Here is a 15403-nt window from a genome sequence, read left to right as displayed (position 1 = left end):
TCCACAGGAAAGGCAGTAAAGCTATGCTTGGGGCAGAATTTGCAGAACATTGGCCTTTTTCAGTGACAGCTGGCTGTCCGGTGACACCACGCTCACCAAAGGCTGGGGAGGCCACTCCCAGCTCTGGAGTGGTGACTCAGAGCCATGGTGATGTGGCAGCTCTCCCAGGGACTCCAGGCTTGGACAGACATCTCCTGCAGGAAGGTGTGTGCTCAGGGTGCTCGGGGATTATTCCCCATGGCAATGTACCCTTATGCACCAGGCTCCACAGACACTCCACTCCTGTTGTATTTCTTGTCCCCCTGCTTCCCCTCCAGCCTCCTCTGCACCACCAGCATGAGGAAAGCCCCACAGCTGGTTTGGGGGCTCAAGAAGCAGCAGCAGGACAACATCAGCCACAGATTCCTCTGTGCCAAGGCAAGGAACATCTCATTCTCCCAGCGCAGAGGTCCTGTGGCCATGAGTACACAACTGTGGCCTCATCCTGCCCAGCAGGGAGAGTCCCACTGGGCCCTTCCCCAGCCACTCTCTCACTCCATGGTGGGGGTGACAGGGTGAGCAAGGACAGATGAGCTTTCTCAGGTCTGTCTGTCCCTTCATAGCTCAATCCAGGCTTAGTTAAGGCTCTTCCTGGGCATCACAACCCACCTGCAGGTTGTTTCTGCTCTCAAGCCCCTGGGTCCAGCGGCCATGGTTTCGTCCTTGGTGCTGGCATGTTCCAGGGAGCTCAGGAAGCACCCATGTTTCCTCCACACATGCTGTGTCACCTGAGCTGCTTGTGGCACCACTGCAAACACTGTTAGCTGGTCAGGGACTGCACCACCTCAGCCTGAACCCACCCCCCAAGAGCCTCCTGCACATCCCAACCTATCCTGATGTACTCCCTGGCTGGACATACATGGCATGGGACACCCCAGGTCACCGTGCTCTCCATCCCCAGTCCCCATGTGTGCCACCCACCCACCTCTCCTACATGCCCAGAGCCAGCCTAGGGCTGCAGATTGTCCCCAATGGCTGACCCAGCTGCAGTCCAGCTGACTGAGCTCCTTCCTCCAACCCCAACTCCACGTTCCTCTGTCCCCATGGCACTTGTGCAGGTCCCAGCAGAGGACCCTGTCCCAACTCCATCCCCACAGAGATCCCTGCATCCCCATCAGCATCTTAGACTAGCAATGATGCCGGTGCAAAGCTCCAGGTACCTCATGGAGCACACACCAGCTCAGATCCCCGCCCGGGCGCCCCAGGATGGCCGCATTTGTGTCGCCAGCCCCGCAGGCTGCAGCGGCAGCGCCCGGAGCTGCCGGGCTAATGAGAAATGCATGGGAGCCACATCTGGTAGCGATTGAGGCGGGAGCAGCGCTGGGAAGGGAGGAAGCGCAGATTTCCTGCGGCACAAAGGAAGGGAGAGGAATGTCCACGCAGAGCGGAGGCCCTGGCCGCCCCTGCCTCCCCCCTCACAGGGGTGCACAGGCACGGATGGTGCCGCTCTCTTGCTGGCACCGCTGAGTGTCCATGGGCATGTGCCCTGCTCTTCCCCAGGCCAAGCCTCTCTCAGATGCCCCTTTCCACCCGCAGGGATGTGCAGGGATGCACCCACGGCCACAAGCACGCACTGCCAGAGCTCCTGTACGGCCCCCGGCCTGCTGCTGCTCAGGTCCCCACAGCCACTGCCATGGGCACACACTGCCAGAGCTCCTGCACGGCCCCCGGCCTGCTGCTGCTCAGAATTGTCACAGACATCTTTTCATTAAAATCCTTTCATTAGGATTTTTCCTGCTGAAGCTGAGAAGTTTCAGAAACAAAGTGTAAACAATGGTTATCTGCTGCTGTGGAATGCAGCAGGTGGATCCGTGATTGGTCTCAGGTGGATGTTTGGATTTACTGACCACTCACGGCAGAGCTGGGTCTCACTCTCTGCTGAGACACAGATCTTTGTTAGTCATTCCTTTTCTATTCTTAGCTTAGCTAGCCTTCTGAGAACTTTCCTTCTATTCTTTGTAGTATAGTCATAATGTAATATATATCATAAACTAATAAATCAAGCCTTCTGAACGTGAGGTCAACATTGTCGTCTCTGCCTTCATCCTGCAACCCTTGCAAGCCCTGTGACACAGGGTCCCCACAGCCACACAACTCTGGGCTTGAAAGCCCCCCGAAACTGCCTCGGGCAGGGAGCAGGAGCCCAATGAAGCCATGAGAGCAGCAAAGTAAAGGCAGAGGCTGCCTTTACTGTGCCATGCCCATGAGGCTGTGGCACTGAAGAGGACAAGGCAGGTGGGTTTTACATCCTCACCAGTGCAGGCAGACATGCCAGGGGAGGCAGCTGGTCTGGTCGTGATTCAGGGGAAACCATCCCTGAGCATCACTGGCTATCAATGGGATTTTGGGTTGTGCTGCTGGGGGTATTCCCCAAGACAGCAAAACTCTGTGACAGCAGGTGACACGCAGAAGGGGATATTTAGCAAAAGCTGCCATCAAATCTTCATGGAGGAGTATGGCAAAGTGTTTGGCATGCTTTCATACTGATCCAGGCTATTGCCCCAGTCCAAGCTGGGCAGCACAGCTCTCAGATCTGTTTAAAGGAGCCATTACCCAGCAGCTCAACAGAGGCTGCAGCACTCAGCCTCTTGCTGCTCCAGCACAGCAAAACCTCCTGGTGGCTCCTGGGGAAATCATTCCATGGAGGTGTTGCTACCAGGCTGGGGAAGGACAGGCAGGGGCAGGCTGGACAGATGGACACAGCATGGTTAACTCCATAAGGTCTAAGTAGCCCAGGCATAGAGATCTGCAGTCAGCCACCCAAAGCCTCTCCAGCTCTTGGGATTTAGGGATCCTTCAATGGAAATTTAAGGCATTGAACTGGGGGAAAGAAAGTAATTTCCATTCAGGGATGTTTTCAAGATACTCCATTTTGCTGGAGATGCTTTGTGTTCTCTCTGCCATTTCCAGTCCCCCTGAGCAGCAGGGTAGCATCTGTAGGCTTTGAGGTCCTATTAAATCCAGTATTTTTAAGGCATTCTTAACCCATTTCAATTAATCTTTCCTCTTACTAATTGAACACAGGAACCTTTTCCCGTGCTCTGCTGCCATGAATGCACAGCTCATCCTTCTTCACCTCTCATCTCCCACACCCCAGCGTGCAGGGGAAGGACCCATCACCACCCCAGCATGCACACTCCATGTGATTTCAGGGACTGGAAGGGATCTGGGCAGCCGTGCGGCCTCATCCTTGCCAAGGCATCCCCAGACATTGCCCAGCATGACCCTGGCACACTGTCCATAGGGAATGTTCCTCACTTCATATGTTGGAATTACTTCACAGAGTGCAATCCCACCAGTGCTGGAGATGCACCACATTTTTGGCCCTGGTTGAAGCCACCTTGTCACCCACTTTTGACTCATCCACTCCAAAGCGGACAAATTACGTCTGAAACGCTCCTGATAAAATAATTTAAAACATCTGTAGTTGCTTCCAAGCTGGAGCAGGGGGATAGTCCGAGATTCCTGCCTGTGCATCCCATGGGATGGGCTGAGGTGGAACTGCCTGGAAATCTCCGGCCGGGGCCCGGGGTGGGTCCCGAGGCTGCCAGGAGCGGCAAGGCTGGGGATGAGCGGGAATCGTGACAGGGACCGGCAAGGACCGGGATGAGCGGGAATCGCGATGGGGAGCGGCAAGGACCGGGATGAGAGGGAATCGCGACAGGGAGCGGCAAGGACCGGCATGAGAGGGAATCGCGACAGGGAGCAGGGGGCGGAGCAATGGGCGTGGCCATGGGGAGGGACTGGGTCGGGATTGGCTGCTTCTGGGGGCGGGGATTGTGACGGCCGGAGGGGCGAGGCTTGAGAGTCTCGGGGGCGGGGCGGGGCGATGGAGACGTGAGGCGAACCCGCGCATGCGCAAGTTGCGGCAGGAGGCAGGGGTCGCGCGGCGCTGCGCAGCCGCAGATTGCAGGAGGGGCGTGAGGGAGCGCGTGACGGGGAGGGAGCCGGCGGGGCGATGGCGCGGCCCGGCGGGTTCGAGGCGGCCGAGCAGCAGCAGCAGCAGGAGGTGCTGTCCCGGCAGCAGGAGCGGCATTACCGGCTGCTGGCCGAGCTGCAGGCGCTTGTCAAGGCGCTGCCCAGGTGAGCGGAGCCCGAGGGGGGCCAGGGGCCGCTGCCGGTGCCGGCGCTGACCCGGTTTGTGCCCGCAGTGCCTGCCAGCAGCGCCTCTCGTACACGACGTTGTCCGAGCTGGCGCTGGCGCTGCTGGACGGGACCGTGTTCGAGATCGTGCAGGGGCTGCTGGAGATCCAGCACCTCACCGAGAAGAACCTGTACAGCCAGCGGCGGCAGCTGCACAGCGAGCACCGCGGTACCGGGGCCGCCGTGGGGGGACTGGAGAGGGCAGCGCTGGGGCGAGGGCCACAAGGGCGGCCGTGCTGGAGCACTGGGGGGGACAGAGCGGGTGGGCAGCTCAGGAGAAATGGGGGTGGCACTCCAGGGAAATGATGGGGACCCTGCGGGAGGAGACGGGCCTGGGGCATATCTGGGGTGGGGAGGGGGTTCAGGGGATACTGGCGGTGGGGGGACACCAGAGAGACAGGGTGAGGGGGCAGTGGGGGCTTGGGGATGGCGCTGGGGGGAGGGGGGTGACAGTGAGGGGGCAGGCAATGAGACAGTGGAGGACACTGCGGGTGACACTAGAGGGCACTGGGGGACTGTGATGGGGACACTGGGGGTGATGCTGAGAGGGACAGCTTGGGGGGGGGTTTAGGGTGGTTTGTGGCGCCCTGGGGGTGGGTTGTGAGGGCATAAGGGAATGACATTGCACGTTGTGGGAAGGGCACTGGAGGGAGGGAGGGGTGGCACTGGGGGCACCTGGCAGCAGTGTGCCCTCCTGAGCCCCCCGTGCCATTGGCAGGGCTGAAGCAGGAGCTGTTCCATCGGCACAAGGAGGCCCAGCAGTGCTGCAGGCCCCACAACCTGCCACTGCTCCGTGCAGCCCAGCAGCGTGAGATGGAGGTGAGAGGGGCTGGGCTGGAGGTGGCAGGAGTGCAGAGCTGTGTCCCTTCCCAGGACTCTCACAGCCCCGTTGCTGCAGGAGCTCTGCAGCATCTCCAGAGGGTTTGCCTGTTCCTATCCTGCAGCCTCAGGAGACACCAGCTGTCCTGGCTGGCCTGGAAACTAGCACAGACCTGGTTTCCCCACTTCAGTCTAGAGGCCTGCTCCTCTTGCTCTCCCTTTTGTCCCCTCAAGGTTGAGGCACAGGCTGTTGCCATCCCTGGTGTGATCTGAGAATCGTGGAAACTCAGGAGCCTGTTCCAAAGGCAGTGCTCTCCACAGCACTTTAATGATCCATCATTAACTGATGGCCTGGAGCCTGTATAGGATAGGTGTACCTATCCTATGGGAGTACCACTGATAAGGAGGAAACACCTCCAGTTTCATAATTATGGTAAGAGTTTCTGAGAGCATCCCAAGGCATTTCAAAAAGATTCAGTCCCAGAGGACTTTTCTGTCACCTCTTGGTGATAGATAGAGGCAGTTTTGTAATGTAAGAAAATGGCAAGTAGCTGGTTATGTTAGTCAGTGGAGTTGAAATGTGGGGGTAAGCTACTTTGGTCCACATGAGGTGAATGAGAACAGTTTCCTGCCTTGGCCCATGGCAGCACCATGTCAGTGCTTGCTGTTGTTGGATTCTTTGGTGTTCCCACATTCCTCATTTCCTGTCAAGGTAACTAAAGCCAGGCTGGACCTCTGGTACCTGTCCTTGTTGCTTCTGTCTCTGAGTAACTTAGACTTCCAGCAGTAATCTCTACTGCCTGTTTTCAACACTTCCAGTATTTCATTAAATTGCCCAGATGTGTCTCACTTCTCCTTGTCTTACATGCTGTGCAACTTCCTCCTACCTGCCCTCTACCCTTCTGTTTTCCTCTCCCAGGTGTTAATAGAGTCACTTCTTCCTGTCTTTATCCTCTGACAGTTCTGCTGTAGAGCATTTTGGGAACAGATTGATCATCTCTGTTGTATCTGATGTGTGTGTAATTGTAACCTCTGTGGTTAAAGGTTTCCATGACCAGCTCCCATGGGATAACTTGGGCTTGGTCTCACAGGACAGGTAATACAGGGTGTATGTTTTAGGTGTTTGGCTCCTCAGTGGAACCCGTGGCATTTAGAAAAGCTTAGCCCATCATGCAGGGTCCGTGGCCAGCAGGGCTGAAGCAAAACTTGTGTGCCTCAGATTGGTCCAAGATGTGACACTTTTCTCTAACCCAGAATTAGATGCCAACACTAAGCAATATGAGGCACTTAAATTTGGGTGTTTTGTTCAAGTCCAAAGAAAGCCAGTTCTCCAGCATAGTAAGTGAAGGAGGCAATGGCACACTTAGGTGGGTGGGAGGAGGGAAAATCTGGGGAATGAGGCATTTTAATATGTTGTGTCTCCCACAAAGGGATTGAACCCCTGGACTGAAGAAAGTGTGAGGACAGAGCTTGCTTAGGTTTGTTCCTCAGCATCCTTTGGTGAAGGTGCAGTCATCACTCTGCCTTGGCTTCTGTTGGAGCTGGAGTTGTCTTGAGTTTCTTCCCATTTATTGCCATGAGATCCTGCCCTAAATGTTTTCTCTGGAGCAGCTTTTGTGCAGTCACCTTCTAGGGGATCCAAGTTCTGCATTCTCCTTAATTGCAGGTGTTTCTGTGAAGGTTTCTCACTGTGACATGCTAATTGTGGGCTCTGCATCCAGGAGATGTTCCAAGAGGGAGCTCCTGCCCCATGTGAGTGAGAGCTGCTCTTTGTTAGGTCACACCTTGGTGCAGACACACCTCAGCCCTTCCCCACACTGTTCATGGCTGAGAGTTCTGTCACCAGGAATTTTCACCAGGAATTGTGGGAGGGTGGAGGTATTCATCTCCCCTCCAAGGCCATTTTAACCAGCAGCCACTGGGGTTTGTGACTTCTGCCTTTCTGTGCAGTGGGAATAGTTTTAGCACATGGATGTTTCCAGCTGGACATGTGCCTGAGTTCTCTGTTACAAAGGGGCAGTATTGCATGAATGAAATGATGAAAACTTGTGGCTTTTCACAGAATCACACAGTAAGCTGAGTCAGAAGAAACCTACAAGGACCATCCAGCCCAGCCCCTGGCCCTGCCCAGACCCCCATCAATCCCACCCTGTCCATCCCTGGCAGCGCTGCCCACTCAGATGTGACTCCTTCATTCCTGACACAAACGGGCCCCACAGGGAGCTTTTCCTGCATTAAATGTTGGCTCATTCCCCTGAGCTCCAGGATCAGGAGTGTGCCCAGGCAGGGAGGGCTGGAGGCGGCACAGGAGGCTGGGGTGTGACCTTGGTGTGGGTCAGGCACAGGGAAGAGCAGATGGAGCCACAGCTCCAAATCTGAAATGCCTCTGATTTGGCTCCATTGGATTTTATGGGGATGGAAAATCCTTTCCAGACAATTACAGAAAGCATTTCCACCTTCTGAGCCTCAGGCTGGGAGAGATCAGAGAACCAGAAAATCTCCTGAGCAGGAGGGACCCCAGGGATCATTGATCCAGCCCCCGTCCCTGCCCAGACCCCCAACAGCCCCACCCTGTCCATCCCTGGCAGTGCTGCCCAAAGGCTCCTGGAGCTCTGGCAGCCTCGGGGCCGTGCCCATTCCCTGGGCAGCCTGGGCAGTGCCAGCACCCACTGGGGGAAGAACCTTGCCCCGATATCCAGCCCAACCCTCCCTGGCACAACTTCAAGTCATTCCCACAGGTCCTGTCACTGGTCACCACAGAGAACAGGTTAGCTTCTGCCCCTCCTCTTTGCCTTTCAAGGAAGTTTTAATTTTCAGTGAGTCTCCCCTCAGTCTCCTCCAGCTGAACAGACCATCTGCTCCTCATATGGTTTCCCCTCAAAGCCCTTCACCATGTTTGTTGCCTTCCTTTGGATGCTCTCTAATGATTTATTTATTTCCTGCTTCTTGCAGGAGAAGCACAGAATGATGGAATGGTTTGGTTTAGGAGGGACCTTCAAGTTCATCCAGTCCCACATCCTGCCATGGGTGGGGACACCTGGCACTATCCCAGGTTGCTCCAAGCCCCATCCAACCTAGCCTTGGACACTGCCAGGGATGGGGCAGCCACAGCTTCTCTGGACAACTTTTGTCATTGTGTCACCATCCTCAAAGAGAAGAATTCCCTCTTGACATCTAGTTTAATTCTGCCCTCTCCATATGAAGCCATTCCCCCTTGTGGTGTCTCTCCACCCCTTGTCCCAAGTCCCTCTCCATCTCTCTTGGAGCCCCTTTAGGCACTGGAAGGGGCTCAAGGTCACACAGAGGCTTCAGCCCTTGGAGCATCTCCTTGCCCTCCTCTGGACTTGCTCTGGCAGCTCCGTGTCCTTGCTGTGCCAGGCCCCCAGAGCTGGAGGCAGCTCTGTAGGGGGGTCTCACCTGAGCAGAGCAGCAGAATCTGCGCCTTCACTCTGCTGCCCACCCTACAAAAATGAGCCTGTCATTGTTTTTTGGTGGGGTTTGATGATTCCTGGTGTTCCCTGTGGCTTGCAAAGGAAGTCTGGTGAGGTTGTATCACCTCTGCACACGTGGGACTCTTTACTTGATCTATTCTCTGCTTGTCCCCTGTAGTCCTGCTCTCTGCTTCCACTCCTGATTTCCAGCATGCCTTTGTTTGCTGGGCTCCATTCTTCTCTGGAGGCATCACAGAATGACTCTGCTGAAGCTTGGGCAGAAGTTGGTGAGACAGGAGTGGCCATGTCCTCCTGGTTGGAGCTATTCTGGCAAAGTTCTTCTTTAATAATGTTTTCAGTCTGTCAAAAATAGAGCCCAGCATTCAGATCCTTTCAGAAATAAATAGGATCTGTATGGGGTTCACAGCTCCAGCACCATATTAGTGTCCAGGGAGCCATCTTGATGAGCTTCAGTGGCCCAGGTTATTCCTCCAAGGATTCCTTCAGCCTCACCTGAGAGGGGCACATAGTTCTTGGGCTGAGCTCAGCCATAGCTCAGGTGGTGACTCATCAGAGAAAGTGATTCAGATACTGTGATGTTTCCTCATGGTCTTTCCTGGCCTCCAGACACTCAGAGAGCAGGCTGTTCCCATGACTTCCCTGCATTTTCTGGAGTGGCAGCTTTGCAGGTGGAGGTGTTAAGACCTGGGTTTCCCATTCCCATTGCTGTCCTTGGACTCATCAGGAGAGATTCAGGGCCTGGTTGCTCTTGAGTTCCAAGTAAAAATTTTAGAGATGAGAAAGAGATGGGAGGAACACAGATATTCCACTTTCCCATTGACTTTAATGTTTTTCAGGCTATGGAGCAACAGATCCGAGAGGAGCAGCGAATGATGGATGAGAAGATTGTCTTGGAACTGGACCAAAAAGTAATCGACCAGCAGAGCACCCTGGAGAAGGCCGGGGTGTCTGGCTTCTACATCACCACCAACCCCCAGGTGGGTGTTTGAGCACGGCAGGGGAGCTGTTCTGACCAGAGCTTGGAGGACAGGACAAGGGGGAATGGCTTCCCGCAGCCAGAGGGCAGGCTTAGGTGCGATATTAAGGAGAAATTTTTTTCTGGAAGGCTGGTAAGGCACAGGTTACCCAGAGCGGCTGTGGCTGCCCCTGGATCCCTGGAAGTATCCAAAGCCAGGCTGGATGGGGCTTGGAGCAGCCTGGGACAGTGGAAGGTGTGCCTGCCCATGGTAGGGGGTGGAAATGGATGACCTTTAAAAATCCCTTCCAACCTCAACCATTCCATGATTGTTTAACAGTGCTCTTGGGTTGCTATCTTTAATTTTTTTTAAAAAATCTCGCTGTAGATAAATTGGGGATGGGTGTGTCAGACAGAACAATCCGTCCTTTGCCTCCCTACGGGTGGGTGGTGTGTGCTGGACAGAACTTGTACTCAGTTCATCACTAAAGAGCAGAAACCCAGGTACCCTTTGGCAGCATTCCCAACTTCCCACAGTACTTTTTTCCATTGTGGGGAACCAAAACACTGTGCCACCAGCCTGCAGTCCTGTGAATCTCAAATGGGTCTGAAAAGCACTAAAAGAATTCATTAACTGCATTTGTATTCAGCTTAGCTATGAAAACTGACTTCAAGCCTGTTTATTAGGCACCTTGCTCATTCTTGCGTGTGACTTGCTGGAGCTGATGATCTCAGGCTGTGATAAAGAATTGTTCCCAGTTTCCCCAGGGCATTTGCTCTCAAATTATCTGAGGAGTCACCTGGGTTTGTGCACATTGTCCTTATTTATTTATTCCTTTATGTCCTTTGTTCCTGCCGCCACAGGTACAAAAAACCTCAAAATTCCCAAGTCTTGTTGTGAAGCCATACAAGTTTGCAGGGAACACAGAGACAGGCTGTTCTTAACTGTGTTTTTTCAGCTGATTAAATGTCACTTTGCTAAAAACCTACTGCTGAGAAAAGACTGCTTAAATGAAGCCAAACAGGCATTTTCTAACACCCACCCGCATGATTCCCGGTTGTGGAGCCTTGAACAAGCCTCTCACTTTTTCAGTGTTGCCATTCCCTGGTTGTATAATGCAGAGAGCCTGTTCTCTCCCTCCTGCCCTGCTCTTCATGTTGTTTGTGTAAGCAATGAGCCTCATTAGGGTTCCTCTTTGCTGTGTTTGTGTATGTTCACCTTTGGGATAGATGCCAAGACCAACCCGGATCTTGGCTTGTGCCTGTGAGTGCCACCAAGCAATCCCTGCTGGAATCTGTTCACACGGTTCCCATCAGCTGATGTGTTTTGTGTTTCCCCCCCAGTCTGTATGAAATGCTTCCTTGTGCAGGGGATATATTCTTACAAAAATAGGTTTTTATTTCCATAGCTCCGTGTCTGCAGGGCTGAGTCACAGACCCACACTCGCAAATTATTGGCTCCACCATGTTGTCCCTGAGCTAGATGTAATTAAAGAAGAAGCAGGTGGCAAAGGAACTGTGAGCTGATGTTGATGTCTCCAATAGACTGTGGTCCTGGAAAAGGGGAGTTTTCCAGAAATAGGGAATGAAATGCTTGCAGGGAATTTGATGCGCCAGCACAGCCATGTGTTGTGCCTGCCTTGGGTCCCACTCAGAGGGTTCCCAAAGTGATCCCTCCTCTTCCTGCCTTTCTATGCTGAGAAGGGGTCAGGAGGTTGGAGATACAGGTTGTGGGGAGGGGCCTGGAGAACCTTTCCTGGGGCTGCTGGCCCTCCTCAGCCTGCCAGCCCTCATAGCCCCTAGCACATTTATCATGGTCAAGAAGAAAGAGCCTCTCTGGATCCTTAAGGAATCCTCAAGTGCTGGGATTCTTAAAACAGCCACAGTTTGCAGCAGGTCTGGTAAGATGTCACTGCTCCATGTATTAGAGAAACACCTGAACAAGATGAACCATTTGGTTTTTAGCTGCCTGGTTGATTTTTTTGTAATTCCCTAAGAACAAGAAGCTCTTGGGGAGGTGGTACAGGCCAGTCCTTCCTGCTTCCTGCAGCAGGGAGTGGAATCATCTCTTTGCACAAACATTTTTCTCCCTTTGCAGGAGCTGACTCTACAGATGAATTTGCTGGAGCTGATTCGGAAGCTGCAGCAGAAGGAAGCTGAGGCTGACAAGACTTTTTCCTGAAAGAGCAAATCTACTGTTCACCTCCCAGAGTTTTTCCTCTGACTTCCCTCTAAACAGACTGTCCATGCATTTGCTTTGTTTTGTGTCGGGAAGAGGCTACAGGAGTAGAAGAAATTGCTGAGACACTTAGATTAGAGCTGGGGTAGGCAGAGCCCAGCACAGGGGATGGTTTGGAGCCTGGCTCTCAGGTCCTCAGAGCAGTGTCAGCTGCGTCTGGCTCAGCTGGGAGAAGATGGAGCATGGTCACCTGCCAGGAATGTCCTCAGTGGTGCTGAGGCCATCACTGAGCCAAGGCTGGGCTGAGCACAGAGCTCCGCTGTGTGAGGGTGGCCCTGTGTTTAGATGATATGACTGGGGAGGGGGGAACAATTCCAAGGGTGCTTCTGTGTGTTGTTAAGGCAGAAACAACCTCTTAGGCAGACCCTTCCCAGAGTCTCCTCCAGGCTGGTACCAGCATTATCTGTATTCGTTTATCTGTATGCTGGCCAGCATCATCTGTATTAAAGGAGGATTTCAGGCCTCAGCCCAGAGTTACAGGACTGGTGTTTGCAGTGTTCCCATTGATTCAGAAAGCAGATCTTTTGCTTTCTTCTTTTAAACCAGTTTCCAAATTAAGAAAAATAAAACACTTTTCTTTTGGGGCTGCAGCTTTCTGAATGCCAGTGGTTTGTGTTTGTCCTGTCCTCAGTTGGGCTTGTGGTGGGTTAGATGGAAGCTGGGGAGGAACCTGGAGTGTTTCTGAGATCTTTCAGGGTGTTGGAAGAGCTTGTGGGTGGCCTTATGGTGGGGAAAGCTGGTGCTGGAGGAGACCAACACAAGATCAGAGCTACAAGGACCAAGGAGGCTTTTGGAAATTCAGGGCTGGGGCTCCCTCCCTTTTCCATCATGTGTGGATGTTCCCTCCCCATGGAGATGATGCTGCTGTGATTCAAGAGCTGGAGACAAGACCTACTGCTTGTGTGGAGTCTTCACCTCCTGGATGAAAGTCCCCATCTGGAAAGCAGGCTGGTTTGGGACCTGCACCACTGCAAAGTCCCCACAGAGCTGGAACTGTGTTGCCACTGGACCCTTAGGTGGGAGCTCTGTGCCACACTGCTGACAGTGGTGAGGGGCAGGGTGGGCAGCATTCCCCTCTGGAGACACCTCCATCCTCCTGGGAAGACACAGGGTAGCCACTGGTGCAGGCTGGCTGAAGTCAGCCTCTGTGGTCAGGTTTGTGACCCGAGCAATTGGCAAGGAAATTGCTCCCTGAGGTGAGGCTGGGGAAGGGAGGGGTGGAGAGTGGGTTCTATTGCAGGAAAGGATGCCCAGGTGCTGGGGGTGTCACGTTGCCTCCCAGAAGCTTCCCTGTCCTCTACACAAGCGCTCTGGAATGGCTGGAGCAGCAGCAGAGTGAGGGTGTGCTTGGAGGAGCTGGGATCGAGGTTCCTGCCCTGAGGGGTGAGGGCTGGAGTCCACCTGGGTGCAGAGCCCCTGGGACCCAGGGCTGCTGCTGTCTGCAGGGAGAGCGGGTGCCAGGGGCTGCTCTGGCACTGCCATGGCAACAGCAGCTCTCGGGCTTCCTGCTTCTGCCATCTGTTTGCAGATGGCTCTGCCAGGCAGCTGATTGCATCCAAGCTGAAATTTTCCATGCCTGTGCTCAGGTTGGGTTTCAGAAAGGTCAGGGTGGAGAGCTGCAGGGGGTTACATGTGGGTAGCTGGTGGGAAAGGTTATCCTAAGGGAGCAAAGCCCCTGGGATGTGATCAGATCAGCAGGATTTCAGGAGAGGAACACTTGCTCAGCCCCTGAAGCTGAACCGTCCAACATGGAGGATACTGATATTTTCCCAAGTGTCCTTGTGTCACCAGAGGGGGACACCATCCCACAGCATTGCTGTGCCCCAGCCACTGCAGTTGTGGTGCTGCCAGTAACACAGGGCAGCCCTGGTGACAGCAACCCGACAGGGCTGGAAATTCTGTTCGGCTTTGGCTGGCGCAGCTCCTTGGTTCAATGACCTGTGCAGCTCCCAAACTCTCAACTGGTGTTCCAGGAACATGTGTTTGGCTTCAGGCATCCACAGACCTGGACCAAAGGTGCCTGCCCAGAGCTCCATGTGTGCCAGAAATTACATGGAGAGGGGATGCAACCCAAGGATCAAGTTCCCTGTTCAGGTGCCAGGTGACTGACATGAGAGCTATGGCTCCAGGCCAGCCCCATGTTCACCCAGGAGCTGGTGGAAGGTGAGTAATGGGTGGCAGGAAGGGACAAATCCTGTTTATTCCTTCCTTTTCCTATATTTTGGGCTGTTGAGGAGAAGAGCAAGGTCCCCTCCACATAGGAAGTCAATCCAGTGTAATAAAGGTGAGTGTGTTCAGGTGGGAGCCCTCAAGAGTTGCACTGTGGGATCTAAGTTGTGGGTGCAACTTGAGGGTGACATTTGGGGTGGTGACTGGTGGGTCCATGAAAATGTCAGTTTAAGTGCCTGGGAGCCATCAGAAAACTAGATGAAACATGAGAAGGGGATCAGAGAAGAAAATTAAAAACATGTTGCTGCTGTGAAGCACCTAAATAAATTCCTTCACCCTGACAAAGGCACGGTAGGGATGGAACAAGCTCTGCAAAGGCCCTGGGGACACCAGGGATCTGGAACACCTTCCAGCTGAGCTGGACTCCTTTATCTTTGACAAAGGGCACAAGAGGGGGCAGGGTGGAGATAAAAGTATGGGCGACATTAGAGGACTAGAGAGGGACTTCACTCTCTAGAAACACAAGAGCAGCAGCATTGCAGGGCACCTGTAACAGGCAGGTTTGGGTGGGATGAGTGACTGCCTGGGAAACTCCTGCCCCAGGGGGCTGCAGAGGCAGAAGGTTTCTGGATGTTCAAGAGGAGGTGAAGCACTTCTGGAACAGAAACACCTTTTGACTTAGAGATGGATAGAGGTGATTCCCCTTCACTGCCCTGCAGAGCCAGGGGGAAACACCACAGGCTTTTGCTCAGGATTTGTGCTCCTGGCCAGGCAGGAGGACTGTGAGCCAGAGGGGCCTCTTCAGGAGCTCCTCCTCCCACAGCTTTCTCCACACCTCAGTTTCTTCACGACAAACACCTGAGCATAGAGGATGTGGCTGCCCTTCAGGTAGCGGCTGCAGAGCAGAGTGAGGAGCAGGATCTCAGCCTCTTGCTCCATCCAGAACTGCATCCAGGGGATGGGATTTGGGATAACTGCTCCATTACAGAATCACAGAGTAGTTTGGGTTAGAAGAGACCTTGGATTAGAAGCTCATGAGCAGGAACACCTTCTACTATCCCAGGTTGCTTCAAGTCCTGTCCAGCCTGGCCTTGGGCACTTCCAGGGACCCAGGGACAACCACAGCTGCCCTGGGCACCCTGTGCCAGGGCCTCCCCACCCTCATAGCCAAGAATTCCTTCCTAATAACCCAGGTAATCCTGCCCTTTGTCAGTAGGAAGCCATTCCCCCTTGTCACCCCAAGTGCCTCTCCAGCTCTCTTGGAACCCCTTTAGGCATGGGAAAGAGCTCTAACGTCTTCCTGGAGCCTTCTCCAGGGTGAACACCTCAGCTCTCCCAGCCTGCCTCCGGAGCAGCCCAGGCTGCAGCCTCTGGAACGTCTGCATGACCACTCTGCATCCCGTTTCTGTGCGGCTCCAGCCGGGGGGTGCCCACCCAGGGGTCGTGGAGACCCCGCTGTGTCTGCCCCTCCCAGGGGCTGGAGGCGCAGCCCCGGTACCGCAGGCTCCGCTCCCCGCTCCGGGAGGAGCCGCGGGCCGGCCCTGCCGCCGCCCTTCCGCCGGGCCCCGGGAGGCGGAGCCGGCGGCG

At 54.3% G+C, this 15403-nt stretch overlaps 1 protein-coding gene across 1 annotated transcript; it reads left to right on the top strand.

The window, feature by feature from the left end:
• Nucleotides 1-3946: 3946 nt before the first annotated feature.
• Nucleotides 3947-11898, top strand: LOC128945169 (protein DGCR6). The gene is made up of 5 exons (XM_054288831.1): nucleotides 3947-4122; nucleotides 4191-4351; nucleotides 4901-5001; nucleotides 9290-9430; nucleotides 11507-11898. Exons 1-5 carry the CDS (start codon nucleotides 3998-4000, stop codon nucleotides 11588-11590), a joined length of 612 nt encoding a protein of 203 aa, XP_054144806.1. The 5' UTR covers nucleotides 3947-3997; the 3' UTR covers nucleotides 11591-11898.
• Nucleotides 11899-15403: the final 3505 nt, after the last annotated feature.

The sequence above is a fragment of the Melozone crissalis genome, unplaced genomic scaffold (genome assembly GCF_028551555.1).
Source record: "Melozone crissalis strain CALT ecotype California unplaced genomic scaffold, PUWL_Pcris_2 ptg000063l_1, whole genome shotgun sequence".
Lineage (NCBI taxonomy): Eukaryota > Metazoa > Chordata > Aves > Passeriformes > Passerellidae > Melozone > Melozone crissalis.
Note: the sequence above shows the minus strand (reverse complement) of the source record. Positions and strands in the feature narration are given on the sequence as shown.